The 22,112-nt window shown below is 32.9% G+C and overlaps 2 protein-coding genes across 4 annotated transcripts; both read left to right on the top strand.

Annotated features, from left to right (window-relative positions):
* Positions 1-255: 255 nt before the first annotated feature.
* Positions 256-12,206, top strand: LOC145190803 (uncharacterized). 3 transcript variants are annotated; one of them, XM_080067727.2, is made up of 12 exons: positions 256-417; positions 5,703-5,777; positions 5,863-5,970; positions 8,221-8,265; positions 8,353-8,440; positions 8,698-8,727; positions 8,831-8,994; positions 9,097-9,205; positions 9,293-9,448; positions 9,538-9,586; positions 9,815-9,856; positions 9,949-12,206. In XM_080067727.2, exons 1-12 carry the CDS (start codon positions 318-320, stop codon positions 11,974-11,976), a joined length of 2,994 nt encoding a protein of 997 aa, XP_079923853.2. In that variant the 5' UTR covers positions 256-317; the 3' UTR covers positions 11,977-12,206. The 3 variants fall into 3 exon arrangements, with proteins under 3 accessions (XP_079923853.2, XP_079923855.2, XP_079923854.2); XM_080067729.2 differs by lacking the exons at positions 256-417; positions 5,703-5,777; positions 5,863-5,970; positions 8,221-8,265 and having other exon boundaries at positions 8,355-8,440; positions 8,642-8,727; XM_080067728.2 differs by lacking the exons at positions 256-417; positions 5,703-5,777; positions 5,863-5,970; positions 8,221-8,265 and having other exon boundaries at positions 8,363-8,440; positions 8,589-8,727.
* Positions 12,207-13,420: 1,214 nt separating this feature from the next.
* On the top strand, positions 13,421-13,852 carry LOC149886555 (uncharacterized). Its single transcript, XM_090090507.1, has one exon. It carries the CDS (start codon positions 13,421-13,423, stop codon positions 13,850-13,852), a length of 432 nt encoding a protein of 143 aa, XP_089946633.1.
* Positions 13,853-22,112: the final 8,260 nt, after the last annotated feature.

Below are 22,112 nucleotides of genomic sequence, written 5' to 3'. Positions count from 1 at the left end.
CATCAGAAATTATTAATCATATCATCAGCTACTATAAATAGTGAAACACTATTTTCTAGCATCCGAAAACGAAAACTATTAGCGGTAGGCGCTTTCAAAAATTAGTAAATCAAGAATTTTTAACATAAGATCATGTTTTTTTATATATATATATCAAATGTTACAATTGGTAGACTGGGTTCTAAAAAATTTTTAGCAATCATAAATGACTGGCCGTATATACATGTTCCAATGACTGACTTTTTTAATTGTTAAGATACTGCGCATGCGCTAATGTATTAGCACGAGAACGACTCACAACTTTACCTTACCTAAAAATGGTAGACGATGAAAATTTACTACTAAAATTTCCACCACCTCCTGCAAAAGGGTATAGGCCAAGGTGTTTCTTTGATGTGCAAATTAACAAAGTTCCAGGTTACTTTATCAATTGTTGTCTTATAAATATTTTTTCGGTTTTTTTACCTTATTTATGTTTAAAATGATGTGATATCTAATAGACTTAAATTTAAAATCTTATGATAAAATAGCGTGATTTAAAATAAACTATACATAGTATTTTATCATAAGATATCATAAGATGGTCTTTAATTTAGTTTTTCAAACGAATCATAAGTGTTGATGTCTCTCTTTAAAGATTAACAGCCTGAAAGTAAAAATTATTAAATAGTGAAGACTAATTTTGTCCCATATTGCTATGTAACACAATTTATGTCTTTAGCTTCTGTTGTATTTCAAGTAGTCATGTTTTAAAATTTACAGAAAAATAGCAGCAAAAATTTATATGAAAAACTCTAGTTTAGTGAACAAGTCCTATAAAGATTTCTTATTTATAGATATAAACAAACAAACTTAATCTTTTTCAATTGTACGATGTAATCAACAAGCCAGGGTTGTAATAATTCAAAAATAAAAATAGCACTGTCATGCTGTAGTGAACATAGTTTATGTTTTGGTTTCATTTGAATACAACTTGGCCACAAACTTATGTTAACAAAATATGATTTGTTACTAGTTACTCTGTTTCTGCAATCCTTGTATATTAGAGTAAACGCTGCTAGATGCCATAATAAATATATTTGCTGCAGGAAGCTGTAAACAATCTTGCCTTGTATAGTTTTTTAAATTTAATGTATAATACAATTTACGTAAATAATGATAAAACTTATATATTTATATTGTTTATGATTTCTAGTTTTAATTTTAGTTCTTTTTGTAGAAATTTAGCAAAAAAAAAAGAACATCTTTTTATATGTATTATTTGCCCTACTTTCCTCCTTTTTCAACCTAGCTTAAGACACCGTATAAGATTGTTCTGAAATAGAGAAATGAAAGTGGAATAATTTCAAATTGAAACAACCTGTATCATTAAACTCAAATGTGTACAAAAATTTAGTTACTTTAAAAATATTAATATTACATGCTATTAAGTAATATAAAGTTTTTGCCACATTCTTAAAATATTACAATTGTGAACAGGTTGTAATCAAAAAACATTTTATTTTAACATTTTTACTTAACTATATGTAAACTATATAATATATAACACATAAACTGTATACTATAGAAATATTTATAGAAATAAATTCTACATGTTGTTGAAACATTTTGGAAGTAAACATATGTCCTTGCGAAAAAAACTCTTGAAGAATGGCTCTAGAACTATAAAATCTTGAATAAAAAATTTATCAATAATATTACATACCATTATCAACTATATAAGACCACAAAAATTCTATATAAAAAGTTTAATTCAATTTCAAAGCTTTACAAAAATTCAAGAAATGGGTTTGTTTTTTTTTTTTTACTTTTGTTTATAAAAGAATTATCATATTTAGTTCAAATTTTTTCATTATGAGCTTTTCTTAAATTTTCTATGAGCATTTCTTGAATAATTTGAAATTCAATATGATAATTATTATTGATTGATGTGAGGTTTCTGTAATTTATTTTGTCTATTACAATTGTAGAAAGCAATTTATGTAATAAGAATTTTTTTTTTAAATATCTACTTTGTTTTGAAATGATTGTTACAACAGTTAGATTGTGTCGTGAGAAATACCAATAAATTAGCACTCAAAGTTTAATCAATTTAAACACTTTAAATTAAGCAATTAGATAAAGAATTTAATATTTGGAATCATAAACAAATTGATGGGAAACTAATTTGTTGATCATTTTAAGAATGTGATAAAACTACTTATTTTTTTGCCAAAAGGTCTGTTACAGATCTCCAACAAAGGTGCAGAATTCTATGTTCTGAGTTTCCAGACCTGTTTAAACCAGAATTGGGTTGTTTGAAAGACTTTAAACTTGAAATAAAATTCAAGCCTGACTACAAGCCTATCTTCTGCTGTCCAAGACCTGTACCTTTCGCTATTCAAGAAGATCTGGTTGAGGCTTACGAAGCTGGTATCAAGCATGGTGTTTGGAAACGTACTCAATTCAATAACGAAGGTACACCTGTGGTTCCTATTCAAAAGACCGCGCTTCCGGGACAAACAAAACGAAAGATTCAAATTTGTGGCGACTATTCAGTCTCCATTAATACTCAGCTAGAACCTCATCGCTACCCAATGCCGTTGCCAGAAGACCTGTTGCGTAAACTGCGTGGCGGTTATGGATACACAAAAATTGACCTGGCTGACGCTTATAATCAAATTCGTTTGGGTCCAATTTCTCAGAGATGACTGGCTCTCAGTACACATACTGGTGTACTTCTTCAGCTACGTCTTCCATTTGGAATCACTTCAGCACCGGGGTACTTTCAAGAGACAATGGATAAATTAACAAGTGATCTACCTGGTGTAGCTGTCTATCTCGATATTCTCGTCAGTGGCAACAACGCAGCTGATCACATTTCCAACTTGCGTGGTCTTCTACAACGACTAAGCAAAAACGGACTACGCTGTCGTCTAGAAAAATGTATTTTCGCTAGTCCTTCGATCGAATATCTTGGTCATATAATATCTTCGGAAGGTATTGCTAAAGGTAACAAAGTTGATGCTGTTTTGGCTATGCCAGTTCCTAAGGACGTTAATACGCTGCGATCTTTTCTTGGTCAAGTACAGTTTTACGGCAAATTTCTTCCTCCAAATTTGTCTATGACATTAGACCCGCTCTATCGTCTAATTAAGAAAGATGTGCCATGGCAGTGGACATCCGAACAACAGTCAGCTTTTGAAGCTGTGAAACAGTTGTTATCATCTGATTCAGTTCTTACTCACTTCGATCCTTCGAAACCGTTAGGAATGGAAAAAGACGCTTCAGAAGTTGGTATTGGTGCCATATTGTTTCATCGATTAGCAGATGGCTCTGAACGTCCAATTGCAAATGTATCGAAGATTTTCACTGATTGTCAACGTCGCTACAGTCAAATTCACAAAGAAGCATTGGCAATAATTTTTGGCTTAAAAAAGTTTCATCAATTTCTTTTTGGTCGTCGTTTTACCATCGTCACTGATCATAAACCACTACTGGTTCTATTTGGTCCAACAAAGGCTACTCCAGCTATGGCAGCAAATAGACTGGCTCGATGGGCTTTAATTCTTAGCCAATACAATTATGAAATCGAGTTTCGTAAGACAGCTGAACACGGCAACGCTGACGCGCTCAGTCGATTACCGGTTGACCATGATCGCATTTTCGATGGGGAGGAAAGTAGTGAAGAAAATTTAATGATTTGTGCGGTGAAAACCGTTAGTCGTCAAATCAATATGCATGATCCGAATATCTTGGTCCGCGAGTCGAACAAAGATCCTGTCATCGCTGCAGTTATTCGCAATGTTCGAGATGGTTGGGTCGAATCCGACAATAATGACGAGATACGGGAATTCCAAAAACTTTCCGAAGCTCTCTCAGTTTCAGGCAAATGCTTGTTCTATGGTCCACGTGTTGTCGTCCCCAAAACTCTTCAAGATCAAGTCTTGAAGATACTGCACCTAGGTCATTTCGGCATTCAACGAATGAAACAACTCGCACGATCTGCCGTATATTGGCCAGGCATTGATTCAGCTATCACTAATCTAGCACACCAGTGTACTACCTGTGCGGAAAATCAGAACCTTCCATCAAAACCAGCAGTCCATCCATGGATGCTACCAGAACGCCCTTGGAGTCGTCTACATCTTGATCATGCAATCAATTTCATGGGTACTAATTGGCTTATCATGATTGATGCTCTATCTAAATATCCATGTATTCATCCTACATCTTCTATTAGTGCCAAATCTACCATTGATTTACTGGAAGAAGATTTTGCACACTTCGGTTATCCACATGCTCTAGTTACCGATAACTATTCCTCATTCACTTCTCAGGAATTTCTAGAATGGTGTAATAGTCGAGGTATTGTCCTGCTCAAAGGTGCTCCATATCACCCCGCCACAAATGGTGCTGCCGAACGACTAGTTCAAACTTTCAAAAAAGCCATGAAGAAATCAAACCTACCTCCTAAGAATGCTCTTCAGGAATTTCTCATGGTCTACCGCCGAACTCCTTTAGCAAATGGATCGTCCCCTAGCAAATTACTCAATGGCAGACAAATTCGGGCGCAAATCGATCTGCTTTTGCCATCCCCTGTTCATTTACAACAATCAAAGCAATCTATGGACTCTTCCAAAGTTGTAAAATATTCAGTGGGAGACTTGGTTTATGCCAGATATTTTAGCTCAAGTAATGATTACAACTCAAAATGGATTACGGCTATTGTCACTGAAGTATGCGGTCCTCGATCTGTCATAGTGAAGACAGAGCCTGATGGTCTAGTCTGGCATTGTCATATTGAACAACTCAGGCATCGCTACAACTCTGGGGAGGTGGAGGAGTCAATAATAGTACAGCCCGATTTGTTGTCGTGTGAGCCGACTGGTCAAGATAAAAAAACAAGTCAAAACAAGGCGATCTAGTAGATGCCTATCAAAGAATAATCAAAACGCTTGCTCTCCGTAAAACCAAGCTGGCGAGGAGATGTTACGGTCCATTCTAGAACTTTCTAGATACAACAGAACATTCGAGAATCTTCCATAGAACCCTCTAGATATATAATAACGTTCCAGAATGTTCTGTATCTTTCTAGGAACTTTCTATTTTACTATAAATATTAAGTTTGTGATATTATTGTATTGGTATTCTTGAATCAAAAATAAAAGCTTTACTGAAATCGAACTTTTCTTTGGATCTGTTAAGAAACATAACAAGGTCATTCTTAGATAAATGTTAAAAAGTCCACGTTGGATTCCTGCATAGCCTCTGGGGCCACCATGCCTATGAGATTCCTTGGTACGGAAATGTAAACTGCAGAAAATCCTGTTAAAATTTCTATGCAACTACAACTCGCTAAATCCATATAACAACATTTTTACAGGACTAATATTTTTATACTTCTGTGAATATTTCAAGAAAGCTTTAAAAACCATTTTCTATTTACTTTAGGCATAAAAAAAATGATGTTTTAAACCAAACAACTGAAAAATTCTATTATATTTTTTTTTTTTTTTTTTTTTTTTTTTTTTTGTCTTCTAAATCATGCTTTTAACTTAATAAATTTTTGTTATATTTTAACATTTCTATGTATAAAATATTTTATTATAAAATAAAATCTTATTTAAATGATGTACTCTGAGAATTTTTTCTCTTATAAAATTTATTTTAATTTTCCCCCAATTTTTCAATTAAAGTGTTTTTTTGTTGCTTGTTTTCAGCTGGCAGAATCGTGTTTGAGTTGTTTGCAGATATATGCCCAAAAACATGTGAAAACTTCAGAGCACTTTGTACAGGTGCCTAAAATAAAATACAATAATTTCTTAATTCTTAATTTTTTATGTTCTTTTATTTCGTTTTATTGAATCTTCATTGTTTTAGGTGAAAAGGGTGAAGGGAAAACAACTTTAAAACCTCTCCATTACAAGAATACTATAATCCATAGAGTAGTGAAGGGATTTGTAATTCAAGGAGGAGATTTTAGCTCCAGTAAGATTTTAATTATTTTAATTTAATTTCTTTTATTAGGGTTTTTTTTCTGTTAATTTTTCTTAAAAGTTTTTAAATGATGTTAATAATAATTAACATTGTAATTTTGGTGGCTAATGAAAAAGTTTTCTCTATTAAACCAGGCTTGGTCGGGAAAGGCGTGCGATCGCACTCTAATCTTGACCACGCATACAATATTTAGTTACGACAACTTGCCAACGGCTTCATATACTTTTTGAAATGTTCTCAAAACATCTTAAGAGCTGTGGCCAAGTTGTCGCAAATAAATATTTTATGCGTGGTCAAGATTAGAGTGCGATCACACGCCTTTCTCAACCAAGCCTGTATTAAACTTTTAAGCTTTAAAATATAAATAAAAGAAGTTGTAAATTTATTGAACAGGTCAAAGAGATAACAGGTCAAATAAGATAATAGGTCAAATAAAAGTAGTTATAAGTTGATGTGTTTTCCACAGATTCATATTTTTGCCTTCTAGCGTTCTTAAGGAACATCAACCCATTCTAAACAGCTAAAAACCTTAACTTATACACCAGTATATACAGTATATAAAATCAAATGAGAAGTATGTAGTAAAAAAAGGAAATAAAAATCTCCATTCCACAATAATTGTCAGATTTGGATACTTTTGGTCTGAATATTGAAAATATATGCTATTTGAGTAATTTTCTTAAAGATTTGCTAAATTTGTACGTTTTAATTATTCTCTAAAATAGCAAGTTTAAGAAGAAAAAATTAGTAGTACTCATTAACTAGTAATTCTACTATAAAAATAATAAAGAACTTATTTCTGACTCGCAATTTTTTATTCACCTATTAATCACCTATTTTTAAGAGCATCCCGCCATTGGATGTGGTGGGAAATTCGTACGAGATTTACGATTGCGATGCATCGGCTTACACGCAAAAGTGCGTATTTGGATTTTTTTTTTTCCATCGTAAAAATATGTGACCGATTGTCAAAATAAAGTACAATAATTAATCAGAAAAACCTTTACAGAAATTTTGGAAAAATAAAAACATCTAAATTCTTACGAGGTTTCTTGAGGTACGATGTAATTCGATGATTTATCACGAGATTTCACTGTAAATACGAAGTACTTCTAATAATACGAGGTATTTGATTAAATTGCAATGGTAATCTGTAAAAAGAGTGAATTAACTGTAAAAACCAAATTAGATTTTCGCAAATTCCCTCCCCAATTAAACGCTCCATCGGAAATTAATTGGAAATTAGTTTTCTAAGCAGAGAAAACTAGTAAAGCTGTAAAAGCTGTAATTTGATTAAAGTTTTTATATTTAGTTGCTACAAACCTATTAGGGATAGCTATTTTACTTACTTTGAAGTAAAAAAGTTACTTTTAAATAAATACTACTTAACATAACTTAGATTAAATTATCAAATATACTTACATTTAAAAGTACTTCATTTTTTAAAAAGTAGCATAGTAAAATAATATATTACATGTAAATATTATTTACATAAAGTTAGTTTTAAAAATGCGTAACTTTTACTTGTTAAAGTAATTTATTATTGCTAGTAAAAGTAATTTACATAAAAATGCTATCTACTTTTTCTTTGTCTATTTAAATCAATTTAAAAGTAAGTCATGTGAAAGTAATTTACTTTAAAAAGTAATTTAGATTTAGATGGTTTGCGAAATGTAAATAAAATGTAAAAAAAAAAAAAGACTATCTTTTTATTTTCCCATATTTACGGTTATGGTTTTTAGTTGCTTGTAAAATTTTTCTGTAATTTTGCGAAAACTTCGTAATTACTGATATATACATCGGAAATATCACAATATTACTAGTTTACACTGTAAATACAATTTATTGTGAAATTCTGCGAAAATATCGTACGATGATGTGTAAATCTCAAAATATATTGGAGAGTGCGTGAAATTCACCGCATCGGCCTCGGACTACATTGCACCTGCGATGTGATACCATTCATCACCATTGTATCACATCAGAGTCACCTTTATACCCAAGCTTGTTAGAAAGCCTTGAGTAACCCTTTTTAACAAGCTATTAATTTTGAAAGTTGGTCTAACACAAGCAAAGCTATAGCTATAAAAGTTTGATCAAATGGGACAAGTATTATGGAACAAAATTTCAAATGTGACAACTATTGTGGAACAGAGGTAGTATTTATTAGTCCTAATAAAACAAAATCCCTGATAAAACAGAAATGTCTATTAACTTCTCCCATCATTTTTATTATGGCAGGTAATGGAACTGGTGGAGAATCTATTTATGGTGGAACTTTTAAAGGTTAGTTCCTTACAAAATATAAATTTTTATAATTTTTTTAACTTTTTTCCCTTTGGTTTTGTCATGGAAATATTTTGTTTTGTCTAGATGAAAATTTTCAGATACCGCACAATCGGCCATATCTTCTTTCTATGGCTAATCGTGGTCCCAACACAAATGGATCACAATTCTTTATGTATGTAAATGGAAGATCAAAACAATAGGAGTATTTATCATTAACTTTCAAAATTTTCAAAAATTTGTTAATGAAAATCTTCCTTTTTTCTTTTTTATTCTTTTAAATAACACTGCAGGTTTGTATATCTTCGATTTCCTTTGTGTAGAGCGATCAGTTCTGTTTAATGATTTGCTTTTATATTTACTCTGCTGTATGCAGCCGTGCTATGTTGTGGATCTCATCTCTCCTGTTTTTATATCTTTATTCATCTGTAGACTTTTGGCTCCTGCGCCGCACTTGGACAAGTATGTACTGATAAACTTTTTTAAAAACTTTTTTATTTTTAATTTGTTATTGTATTTGTTTTGTTTTTTCAATTGAATTTATCTCATTTTCTTAAATTTTCAGCTTGCATACAGTTTTTGGCCATGTAATATCTGGTGATGCATTGATTCGAGAAATTGAAAGTCAAAAAACTAACAGCCAACACAAACCTTATGCTGATATAATGATTTATCACTGTGGTGAATTAATTAAAAAGTCAAAGAACAATTCCAAGTCCTCAAAGAAAAGTAAGATATTTTGTTGAAAATTTACAGATACATTTTATGAACTTAAAAGTGTTAAAAGTTTATATTTTTAAGATTTTATCAAAGAGTTATGTGCCTTCTTAGTTGTTCAGAAAGATACTTCCAGTAGTTCATCAAGTTCTACAGATAGTGAAGAGGAAAAAGAAAAGAAGAAAGCAAAAGCAGCTTTGGAAACTCCCATACATAAAAACAGGTATGGTCTTAATTGTTATTTTATATACCCCCAAGATATAGTTATTAAAATCTTATGTTTTACAAATTTTTTCAATATTAAATTTAGATCCAATGATGGTAACGAAATTCGTGATCCAAAGGAATTAGTTTTAAAGGAAGATGGACGAATGGACCTAAACTATGTCCCTGCTGTACCAAACTCTTTTCTTTTGAGACGAAGTAAGACACCTTCTCCTATAAGAGAACGCAGAGAGCGGGAAGGGTAAGAGGTTATTTCCATGTTTCCTTTAAATACTTTATACAAACCTTATTTGGTTTGTTTTAATCTTTCAAGCAACAATTATTTTATAGGTTACATTCGCGCCAGAATAATCTTCAGCTTCGTACTCGTATCAATATGGTATATTTTATCTCTTCTTTTTTTTACTTGCGCTTATGTGCTATATTTTTAAATGTTGTTGCTTGATTTGTTCCTTCTTTCTTATTTGATGTTTTTTCTATTTCCCTCATTTTTACTCTTGGATATCTTACATTTCTTTTTAACGTATTCACAGATTTTAGTTGTTCTTTTTTTTTATTTACTTGTTAATCTTGTTTTGAAATTATTTCTAATTCTGCAATATTAAAGGTTTCTAAATCTGGTAAGAAATTAAGAGGACGTGGGGTGATGGTAAGTTGATTTTTTTTTTTTTTTAAATCATTCGAAATGAAGCTAGGGTCCTGAAACGTGCTTTCTTTTCTTTTTCTGTTTTTTCTTTATAGCGTTACCGAACACCAACACCGTCTTTATCAGAGCATTCAGATGATGAAAATGATCAAAATAAAGATTCCCGTATAAAAAGCAGACAAAAAGAGAATAACAGAAAGAGAAGTCTTTCACTGGATGGAAAGAAATCATCTCCACAGAGAAATAGTGTTTCCAATAGAAAGGGAGAATCTAAAATTCCTGCTAGAAAGAATTCGCGTAGTCCTGTTCAAAGCAAAGCAAAGAATCAATACAATGCTTCAAAAAATTCAGAAGTTAAAAAATCGAAGTCACCTGAGAGGAAGACAAAGAATGCCCAAAAGAAATCACGCAGTCCTAATAAAAAGCATTCTCGTAGCCCTGCAAGAAGTAGATCGAAGACACCTAATCGGAAAAGGTCAAGCCCAGCAAAAAAACGTTCTCTTAGTCCTCGTAAGCGCTCTACCAGTCCTCGTAAGCGCTCTACCAGTCCTCGTAAGCGCTCCACCAGTCCTCGTAAGCGCTCCACCAGTCCTCGTAAGCGCTCCACTAGTCCTCGTAAGCGCTCCACCAGTCTTCGTAGAAAACGTTCACCATTCCGTGAAAGGAGATCACCTCGAAGGCGCTCATCTTCTCGAAGTCGAAGGCGTTCTCCATCCCACGAAAAAAGGTTTTCACGCTCGCCTCGCCGTCGCCCACGATTAAGATCTCAAGATAGATCTCGCTATAGACGTTCGAGAAGAAGATCTCGCTCCCGCGATCGTAGGCGTGGTAGTTCTCGTGACCGACGTGGTAAGTTTGAGCGACACCGTTCAAAAAGCGGCACTGGCTCGGATTCTTCAGTTGAACGTAAAAGAAAGCAAGAAAAGGATATTGATAATAAAAAACAAACTGTAAAGGAAAAAATAGATCTTTTGCTTCAGAAAAAAGCTAATGAAGAAAAGACTAATGATATTTCTAAAAATGTTAATGATGCACTCAAAATAAATTCTGAGGTGGACATAAATAATAAAGTGACAGCTGTCGTTGATGCTACTCTTACAAAAGAAAAAGGTCAAGATGATTTAATTATGGATGAGCCTATGGATTTGGCAGACAGTCCAGTTCATGTCGAGTCTGTTGATCAAATTCCTTTACCGTCAACTTCACCACCGTTGGAAATGACATCGTCAAATTCTACTTTAGTTAACCCACCACTTTTAAAAAATAATGTTATTACGGAAAAAAGTGTTACGCCTTCATCTGCGCAGGAGTTCCCAACCGGCCTATTAAACGACAAGGTCGATAAAAAAGGCAAAAATGGTCAACATCTATATGAAGGTGATTTTGTTGCTACAACAGTTGAAGAAGAGGATAATTTTCAAACTGAAGCTAAAAACAACTCAAGTAATGTCAAAGCTCTCGATTATCATGTTGAAGACTTCCAACGTAACAGTTCATCGAATATAAGCGAAGATGTTTCTCATAAGAATTCTTATATTGGTCATGAGAGCGATGATAACGATATATATGCTGATTTAAACCTGCCATCAGAAAAACTCGAAGCATCTCTAGACAAACAAGATGAACCTCCGTTAGTAAAAAATACGAAAGATTCGAATAATAGCCCGGACGTTAAAAGCAAAAGTAAGAAAATGAGAAAAAAGCAGACATCAAGTAACGACAGCGATTCCGACGAAGGAAGCAAAAAAGATCCCAAACGTAAAACTAAGAAAAAGAAAAGCCGTCGGCGTTATGAGGCCAGCGACGGAGACAGTGAAGATAAAAAAGAACAAATTAGCGATGAAAGTAGCAGCAGCAGTGCCGAAGAAAACCGTCGTCATAAAAGGAAAACACGACGTAGTTCAGATATTTCTTTTGAAGAAGTTACAACAAAGAAAAAGGACAAAAAAAAAAGAAAAGTAAAGAAGAAGAGTTCAGACGACAGTGAAACAGATAGCGATAGGAAAAGTTCGCGAAGAAAAAGGATATCTCGTAAAAGAGACTCTTCTCCAGAACAAAGTGACAGCAAGAAAAAGCTGATTAAGAAAAAGAAACCAAAGAAGTCAGCTGTAGACTCAGATTAAGATTTTACTCAGGGATTTTTATAGCGCACCGTTTTTTTAAGTTCATTTCATTTAACTGATTTACTTGAGTTAACAGTCTTGAATAAAGAGTTTGCAGAATTAGTACCATATATCCCCGGTAAATTTTTATTTAGACCCGCTACTAATTTTTCCTTTGTGCGTTTAAAAGTGATCAATTTTCGTGTGTATTTCGAAGCATACTTTGTGAATATATTCTTTATTGGGAAAAATCAATTTTTATTTGTCTCGATATTTCCAAGAGCTAAAAAGAAGTGCCTTTTTTGTGTCCAAGTTGTGTACAGTCCGAGCGATTTTCAAACAAAAAAAATAATAATCTGAGAATTTAAGTTTTCTTTTTTTCGTATGAGCTGAAAACATGTTTCAGAAATAGTCGCATGTTCTTTAGGAAAAGTCTTTCAATGTTCAAACAAAAGTGGTGAAAATAATTCAAATAGTCAATGAGTCAGTGGCATGACGTAATTTATTATTTGTTAAAGTAAGCCATGACCAGTGAATACTTCTTAAAGATAGAAATAGTGATATTCTTTTTGTCAGTTTTTATCTTTTAACTGAACATGAGACAATCAGATTGCTCAGACGTTTCAGATTTCTACGTCAAAGCGAAAATGCTTTTGGTTCATACTTTACATAGGGGGAGGTGTCCACAGCCAAAAATTGAAAGTTAGAGTGTTCAAGTTAGCTTTTAACAACGCGTCTAATGAAATTTGCTGAATCCACAGGGTAGTGTGTGTGCAAACAAAAAACTGAGGATAAAGAGAAGGGATTCCTTTTTTTCAGCAAAATGCTAGCTAAGAATAGAGGAAACGCTGTGAACAAACCCAAAAATTTCTAGCAACAAATGCTATTAATCGATCCGTATGCAGTGTGTTAAAAAGACAAATTATATTTAAGTTGAAAGCCTTTTTCTTATGAAGATTAGTATATAATCAGTAATCACGGATACAGTTTCCATAAATCATAAACTTGAATATATTTCGCTTCATGGTAAAGTGTCTACTCTTCTGCCATTATTAACAAATTCATATAAAGCATTGTATGCGGTACTATTTGTAGCTTTTATACTGAATCCCAAGAATTGAAAAGGAAGTACATTTTACCAAACGTTCCTAATTGATTGGGAATAAATCTGAGCATACACATACACTGCATCTTCGGATGAAAAAAAAGTAGGGGGATTTTTTTTTTATTGGCAGAAAAAGAAGGTTGGATCAGAGAATTTTTTTTATTGGCAGAATAAGAAGGTTGGATCAGAGAACTTCTTTTATTGGCAGAAAAAGAAGGTTGGATCAGAGGATTTAGAGTGCTTTCATGCCAATATTGACAAGAAGAAGAAAGTTAACACCAACGCTCTTCAAGAAGACTTAAGTTATTAGATTGGTCGAATAAGTGGTCTATTAAATTCAACAAAGAAAAGTGTAAAACAATGCACATTGGCAATTTGAATCCTCGGTTTAGTTACAAATTAGGAGATCACATTTTGCAAAAAACAGAAGTTAAAAGAGATTTAGGTGTGATAATATCAAATGACCTTAAATGGGAAAATCATGTTATCAGTGTAGCAAATAAGGCAAATCGAACATTGGGTTTTTTAAAACACAGATTCAAATACCTTGATGTTTCCATATTAAAATTGTTATACAAGTCAACTATTAGGCCGCAGCTTGAATATGCAGCATCTGTATGGAGCCCATATTGTACTAAAGATATTAAGAGACTCGAAAATGTACAGCGTAGATCGACAAGGATTGAATCACTGAATGGTATTTGTTATGAAGAAAGGAGAAAAATATTGGGTTTACCAACCTTACAAGAAAGGAGAAGAAGAGGCGACTTATTAGAGATGTTTAAAATATAAAATTCAGCTGATTATATTAGATTTGAAGAGTTTTTGAGATTTTATCACAGCATGTCCAGATATCGTCATAATAAAAGACTTCATCGACAATATACTAAGACATTATGCAGGTATTATTATTTAACAAACAGAGTGGTCGACGATTGGAATTTACTGTCACAGGATGCAATCGATTCTGCAAACAAAAACACGTTCAAAAATAAAATAGACAAAATTTTGAACTTTTGATACCAAACTCTATTTACGAACTTTTATTTTAATTACGAAGTTTTACATTTAACGGCTGTTACAGTCAAAACTCTACGTAGTTTTGACTCACCAAACTTAAATAGTTTGTACAGCAAATTTTACATTATTATATTATTATTGCTATAAGGAAAAGGATCCTTTTTTTACTAGTAAAAAAAGAATTCCTGAATTTAGTTGTTGATGTTTATAAAAGTAGAAGTTTTTTGGAAAAACAACAGGAAATGTTTATAGGAGTCGCAAAATACTTGTAAAAGTTGTTGAAGTTGATGGAAATTTGATTAAAAGATTTTATATTATTCTCTATAAGCTATCATGCAAAGATCCCATTGACACAGACAAGCTGGCGCATATCTCATGCATAAATGGTATCTTATGCCTGCTGGAGTACATAAAAGGACTGGTCATTACCAAATAAATGGGACTATTGTCTGAGGAAGCACATTAACAAGGATACAAAACGTCGTTATCGCAAGCAAAACGCGTTCAAAAAACTAAGTTTTGTAGGACATTCAAAAAACTGTTTATTTTTTCAATATCATGTAATCAGCTATAAAACTTTGTGAATTCAATAATCTTGTAACAATGCTTGAAATATAATTAAATAATTTTTTAAAATTTAGACATTATTTTGTAAATTTTGGAAATAGGTGATTTGCCTCAATTTGACTTAAGTGGTTCGCTTGCGACAACGACAAAAAGCTTATTATGAATACTTCAACAGAAGCTTACTAATAATGCATCATTATCCTGACCATACGATTCTTTATCAATAAGCATGAAGCAATAATTTGCATAGTATACAGCGAGTAGTACCGTACTAAAAAAGACGTCAAAAAAAAAAAATAATAATAAGGCCAATATTTAAGTATGTTTAAAACAATCAAAAAAAAAAGCGTGTGTAATGGAAACGCGCCACTGCACAGTGGGCCAGAATTCACTTTTACTGAACAAAATTCGTAACTAATTTAATATTAGAGCTATATTCACTAAAATTAGTATGAGTACTAATATGATGTCTGCGCTTTTTTTGAAGGTAATATTTTTTTATTTCGTTGTTATGGATGCCTTTATTTTGCTTAGCAACAACCTATTTTTGTTATCTGCAGATATTTTATAAGTGCTATACTCACTAAATTTGGCATGAGAACCAATATGAGATCACACTTCTTACAAAAGTGATAATTTTTTAAATTTAGTTGCTATGGATACTTATATTGCTTAGTTACCGGATGCTTTCCTTAGTTACAAAGTGGTAAATTGATATTTGAATATTTTATCGGATTTTTGACCCACCTATATTGAATAACAATTGAGTATTTGACCCACCTATATTGAATAACAATTGAGTATTTAGGTAAATAATGTTTTAGGAATAATAAAAGCAAAAAATAGTGCAAGAAAACATTGTCAATTTTAAATTACATCAAAAAATTATAAAACAATAATATCGTTTGAAGATTGTTTAAGTAATTGTAAAACATCTGAAGGAAATGCTTTATGATTTGTTTGGTGTGATGTTGATTTACTCAGTGATGAAATAATAGGATCACTGGAAACTAGGAGTCTATTGATAAGATCAGTATTTGTTGCTTTTCTGGATGTTTTTCGGCTGAAATTTTCGCGATAAGATTTGAAGTCTTTATTTCTAGCCTCTAGAGCTTCCGCTGACATAAGCCGATGGGTAATGTAAGGCTTTTAACTATGTCATGTCCATGTATCAACACTTTGTGAACTGATTGAACCATGTAACACTATGGATAAAGGGACACATATAGTCTAAAAGTGTCAAAACAATAATCCTTGAACTTTAAGCAGTCTATTTCATATCCTGAAGAGAGCGTTACAAGATAATGTAAAATCTGAATTTAAGATTTTTATCAATACCCAAAATTTCAGCTGTTTATTCATATGCTGCAAAAGCACGCCTTGAGGTATTGCCATTATTTCTTGTTCCAGAACCACCACTTTTAGGGAAATCAACAATAAGTCCCAATTTGTTCATAAAACCAGTCTGAATCTTTTGTTTAGCTACAGATGCTTTTTCTTTGTGTTCTTTAGATCTTGCTTGCCACTTGTTTTTTTTTTTTATATGCAATGTGCAATACCATCTTAAAAAATCGAAACCATGCATGAAGACTGGAAAGACCATATTTGAACTCTCTGTAAGTATTAATGAGATGCAATGTGTACTCCATTAATGGACTTTAGTAAAAAAAAAAATCCAAACATTATAAATTTTGAACATTAGAAAACTTTCTCTTTAACTTTAATTTTGCACATAATACTGAGGTATTAAGAAAATACGACTGTTCTACCAATTTTTTTTACTCAAATCAACAAACCCAATTAATGTTTGAAATTTTGAAAATGTTTTGTTAGAACTAAGCTAAACTGGAAAAGCTGTTACCATTTTGTCAGTTAACTCAAATAAACAATTTGTTAAACTTTATTGAGGCCAAATTACGTTTAAAATGCCAAATAAAGCAAAATCTCATGAAGACTGTCGTAAAAGTGTTTGTTTCCTGGGCATAAGAGAAGCAGACAGAGAACTCACTGACTTCATGATAAATAGAGCACTAGAATTGATAAAGACAAAATTGAACTTTAATGATGAAAGAGTACCAAGGGGTATTTGTACTCATTACAAAACTGTATTGCAAAGGTATGAACAAGGTTAGTTCAAATCTCTACTTCCTCAGTTTTTTGACACCAAAAGTATTTTGGTGAAGCAACAAGCGATTCTGGTGGTTGTAATTGCCTTCTGTGTCAAATTGGAAAACTAAAATTGAAAGAGGTACATCCATTGTTAAGAGCACAACCATCAGGATGCTTATCCAACAATACTCAAAAACAGATCAACACAACTGAGAAAAGATCTTCCAGGTGTTATAGTTGAAGAAGAGGACTAAATCATCAGTGCGCAGAGAAAACTCACCGTGATAACTTAAAGATGTTGAAGAAGTATCATAGCATGGAACTATTAGACTGAGCCAAAGTAAAGGAAGAAAACTTCCTCTAACTGTGGAACCATCTAGTGCATAATGTCTTTTTTCCAAAGATGATAAATTTACAACAGAAAACCTACAAATTCAGTTGAAGAGTTTGTAGGTTTTCTGTTGTAAATTGGAATTGATGGAGGTGGAGCATTTCTCAAAATCAGTCTTTGCATTGTTAATCATTCTGAATATCAGCTAGGTCAAGAAGCAATAGAAGTTTGATAAACCATTTAAAGATTTTGGAGCGTAGAAGTAAACTTTGGTTGCTGTTGCTGAAGACTTATGAAAATGTCTGCATATTTCTTCAACTTATCAAAGCTGAAAATGTCCAATTTGTTTTCGCATGTAACATGAAAATTGCAAACTTTGTTTGTGGTCTTTAGTGCCAGGCCAGTAAAAATCCCTGTTGCTGATGTGAGACTGGCTCCCAGAATCTTTCACACTGTGGTACCTTGAGAGCAATTGAATCATTGAAAGGAAAATATCAGTCATTTCAAGTTTCTGGATGTGATCTTAATTCATCTCAGACAATAGATGTAGGACCCATATACCCTCCCTGTTAAACCTTCAAGTTTCTTTAAAATGTCTTTGAACTGTTGACCAAGTAGTTTGAAGGGTGTTTGCTATTTCCTGGATGCTCAGTTTGGGATTTGTATCCACCTATGTTTTTAAAATGTCATTATCAAAACTTACTGGGCGCCCACTTCGATCGCCATCAGACAAGTCAAAATCACCATTGGAAACTTTTCTAAACTAAGGTTGGCACTTATTGACCTTCAATACGTCTTCATACGCATCAAAAATCTTTTTTGTTGCGACTGTTGTACTAACACCTGATCGAAAGTGAAACAGCATGCTATGACGTTAATGTTCTTTGGTTGGTTGATCGTCCGCCATTTTACACTAGAGTAACAAAAACGTTCAAATTCACTTTAGTCACTAAATTCAAGGTCACAGATATTACATTACGCAATAAAACACGTCTGTATGCAACATTACATCAGCTTGTCCACATGTCTGTAGAAGTCCGAAAACCATCACAGCCATGTACTTTTTTTATCGATTCCTCAGGATTGTATAGCTTTACCTGGTCATAAAAGATGGGGAGTTTTTTTTTTTTAATGAATGCGATAATTAAATTCAGACATTAAAAAAATTGTTTAACAATAATAATAAATTTCAAATAAGCTGTTGCTGGATTGACCGTCTTCCTTGGCACCCTTTTAGCCGTGAATCGTTTTATTTCTTCTGGCTCAACAATATTCAATGAGAAGAAGCAATCGACTAACAGTTCAAGTCGAAATCATAGTCAAATGGACTTTTCATACTCAACTATTTGCAAAGTTTTTCGAAGTAAACCTTTCTTAAAAATTAGAGCTAAAACACGACAGAACGGCGAGTGCAAAATATATCAGTGATATCAAACAAAAATTCACTGATCATAATGCTGGAATACACTAAGTAATTTATGGCAGAAACTTTGGTTTTATATTTGTAAAATAATCGATCAAGAAAAGTATTCCTCATTCTATTCGTAAAATTAATAGACACGTGAGAAAAAATCCGTTTGGAAAAAAAACCAAAAATAGAATTAGTAAATTGGAACTCAATGTTACAGAAAATACTTTTTACAGCGATAAATGTAAGTGGTTGTATATCGTGCAGCAAAAAAACTTCATATCGGCAAATAACCTAAAATCATGTTTGGAGTTATCGTCCGCAAAGGCTCGCAGAAATTGGACGATAGAACAGTGAAGCTGAATACCATGATCAGATGAGTCGAAGTTTAACCTAAAAGATTCAGATGTCAAACGAAATGTTAAAAAACCAGTTGGGAAACTTTAAAACCAATGCAACTACAGGAACCGTGAAATATGGGGGTGGCAAGCAAAGTACAGTGGATAAATGCATACATAATTCAATTCTAGAGAAACAAATGATAGCTTTTGTAAATGAAAATATGCCTCTACATTAAACATTACAATAGGACAATGATCTCAAACACATATTAAATCTTTAAAGTAAGGTTCGATGAAATTAAACCACTGTAATGCAATAAACTTCTTACCTAAATACAGTTTAGAGTTTATGAAACACTTGAAGAATTTATGAAATACTTAATGAGAAGGTTCAGAAATGTGGAAGAATCGAAGCAAGAACTTTAAACTGCCAAAAATTAAACAAGTCAAAAATTAAACAAGTCAAAAATTAAACAAGTCAAAAATTAAACAAGTCAAAAATTAAACAAGTCAAAAATTAAACAAGTTCAAAAATTAAACAAATTCAAATTGACAAATTTGCTAATACACCATCAATTAAAGATTTGATATGCTCGATACTATACTCTTAAAATTCCTTTTGGAGTTAAAACATTATTTTTTCTTTTCATATTTTTTTTGTTACGTTGCCGTGTCAATATATATCTATTATACATTGTCTTATCGATATCTATCTTGTATAAAATAGATGCTTGAACTAAATTTTATCTAAATCAATAGTTTTTCTATTGAAATCAAAATACTTGATGACGTTATGTTTTTTTTTTTAATACTGATTTTGTAAATTTCAATGTGTTGCTTTTATTTTGGTGGGACATTCACTACATCTATCTTTCAGAATTTTCCGACCGCTAGTTTCAAAAATTCCCATAACCGATATATATGCGATATAATATGAAATGATACATATATGATTTATATATAACGACATACCACTCCCCTTACTCAGTAATTTGAGAAAACCTGAGAAACACGAAGGAATTTGCAAATAACCTCTTACCTAAACATTTTTTTAGCACAAGAGAAGCAATCAAATTTCATATACAGAGTGTTCGTAAAGTCGGTTTAAGTCTTTGATGAAATATAGTTAAATAAAGAAATAAGATAATATGTTTATATGTATTTTATTTTAAAGCAGAATTATCGATGGTATATATAATTAGAGAAAATTATGCAAATGAGCTCTTTCTGCCATTATGCAGAGTTTCAATCAATCAGGTACACTTCTGCATACTTTCTCGCACATTGATGGCTGTAGCACCGCACAGGCTTGCTCGATTCGGCAGCATAGGTCAGCAAGTGTTTGTCCCTGTATGCGTAGCTCAACCAGGGTTTGTCCCTGTATACTATATCCTTTAAGAAGCCCTAGAGGAAAAAGTCTGGTGGAGTTAGGTCAGGAGAACGCGCAGGCCACTCAGTAGGGTCTCGTCTGCCGATCCAATGACCAGGGATCTTTTAATCGAGCCACTCTCTCACTGCAAGTGATTAGTGCGAAGGCGCTTCATTCTATTGAAAGTAGAGACGACGCTGTTTAACTTTATCCCATACATTTGCCTTTAGCATTTCCAGATAGGACTCGCCAGTGACAGAACCATCGAAGATGTATGGTCCAATAAGTCTACCTGAAGCCATTCCACACCATTCCATAAGTCCTTCTTTAGATATGCCGACCTGGAATATTTCATGCGTGTTACAGTAGGCCCAGTAGCAGCTATTGTGACAATTTATAACTCCATTCAAAGTAAACTGACTCTCATCCGACCATAAAATAATGTCAATCATACCTGAGTTTTTGGAAAAATTGTCCAATAGTGTTTCACAAAACTGCACTCGTATATCAAAGTCGTCTTCACTAAGCTCTTGGACTTTGCTTAGTCTGAAGGGTCGAAGGCTCGAATCTTTAACAGCATTGTAATATCTGGTCTGTTTCATGCCCAGAACTGCAGCGTCCTTTCGAATTGAGAGATCGCTCCTTTTCACGAGTTGCTCAGTCACTCTTTCGACTGCCTATTCTGTCACAGCTGAGTGAGGCCGGCCCGATCTCTCTCGATCATGAACGCTGCCTGTCTCCTTGAACTTGTCAACCAACTTTAGAACCGCCGGCTTGGAGGGTGGCTGCGTGCCGAGCTGTTTTCTCACTCTCGTTGAACTTGCTCACAACTCTCGAATTTGGCATAGAGAAGAAAAGCTTAAATTCTCTCTTCAAGAGATAGTTGGTAGCTCATTTTTTTCTGAAATTAAATTTCCTAGAATCAAGCTTTAAAACATATATTACTATTTAAATGGATAGATTACAATAATGAGGAGAAATTTTAAATCAAAGACTTAAAACGACTTTACGAACACCCTGTATATTCCATATTTCATAAAAATGCTATATTTCATATAGAAATAGCGGTCACTGTTGTCGAAAATAGGGATATTGACCTTCGAGCTGACCCGAGAATGAGACCCATATGGGATGATAGTGGACCACTCCCAGAGTCCAGAAATTCAAACTTTGAAATCAGGTTACAATATCCGCCAGAGAAAAATGAATTTTCATATTTTGGGTAAAAATTGACTAGCGCCCAAAGCTAAAACCCACATTAGTCTAAAACCAAAAAAGCTGGAGAGCTGAAATTTGGTACAAAGTTAGCAATGGTATATACCTGTACTCACACAAAAAATCAATAAATTTCCTTGAGTGGTTCAAATTTTATCAAGTTTTAAATTTGAAGATTTTACTTTTTGAGTGAAAACTCTCTTGAAATGACTTGGTACTTATTGTTTGGTTATAATAGAACTTATGTCTTAATGTAAAGGTTAAAAAACTGTAGCTTCTTCAGTTAAAGTTCATATCAAAAGAGCATTTTCGCTTTTTCTTTTCAGTTTAATTTGAGAAACCGAAAAAGTCAACTCTGATCAAATGGCCGATTTCTTTATTTGACTTCTTCTGACTTCAACAATAAATTAATTCTCAACCAAAATAATTCTTATCCTTTTCCTTCAAATGTATTTGCTGTTGTATTCAACAAGACAGTTCATCAGCTTTGTAGCATAATCTGGGTGGGTCTTTGTTCGTTTGAATCTTTGCCAATGAGAATTGAAATCCTGATGTGCAGCTTCAACAGCTTGCTCACTGAAAATTCCAAGTGGCATCTTTTGACGGCTGACAAAGTCCTTTACATGAAAAACATTGTATGGACATTTGGTGTGATGCTGCCACGCTGCAAGGCCAAATATGAACTTTGGAAT

This window comes from Hydra viridissima, unplaced genomic scaffold, assembly GCF_058129835.1.
Source record: "Hydra viridissima isolate aposymbiotic clone 2 unplaced genomic scaffold, HvirCarnegie_v1 scaffold_6, whole genome shotgun sequence".
NCBI lineage: Eukaryota > Metazoa > Cnidaria > Hydrozoa > Anthoathecata > Hydridae > Hydra > Hydra viridissima.
This window is presented reverse-complemented; position numbering and strand designations above follow the sequence as displayed.

Excerpts from the sequence above, each read along its gene's own strand:
- LOC149886555 (XM_090090507.1), top strand. The coding sequence starts at position 13,421 with ATGCACATTGGCAATTTGAATCCTCGGTTTAGTTACAAATTAGGAGAT.
- LOC145190803 (XM_080067727.2), top strand. The coding sequence starts at position 318 with ATGGTAGACGATGAAAATTTACTACTAAAATTTCCACCACCTCCTGCA. Across the intron at positions 8,266-8,352 it reads TTATGGTGGAACTTTTAAAG|ATGAAAATTTTCAGATACCG; the intron begins GTTAGTTCCTTA and ends TGTTTTGTCTAG. Across the intron at positions 9,206-9,292 it reads ACTCCCATACATAAAAACAG|ATCCAATGATGGTAACGAAA; the intron begins GTATGGTCTTAA and ends TATTAAATTTAG.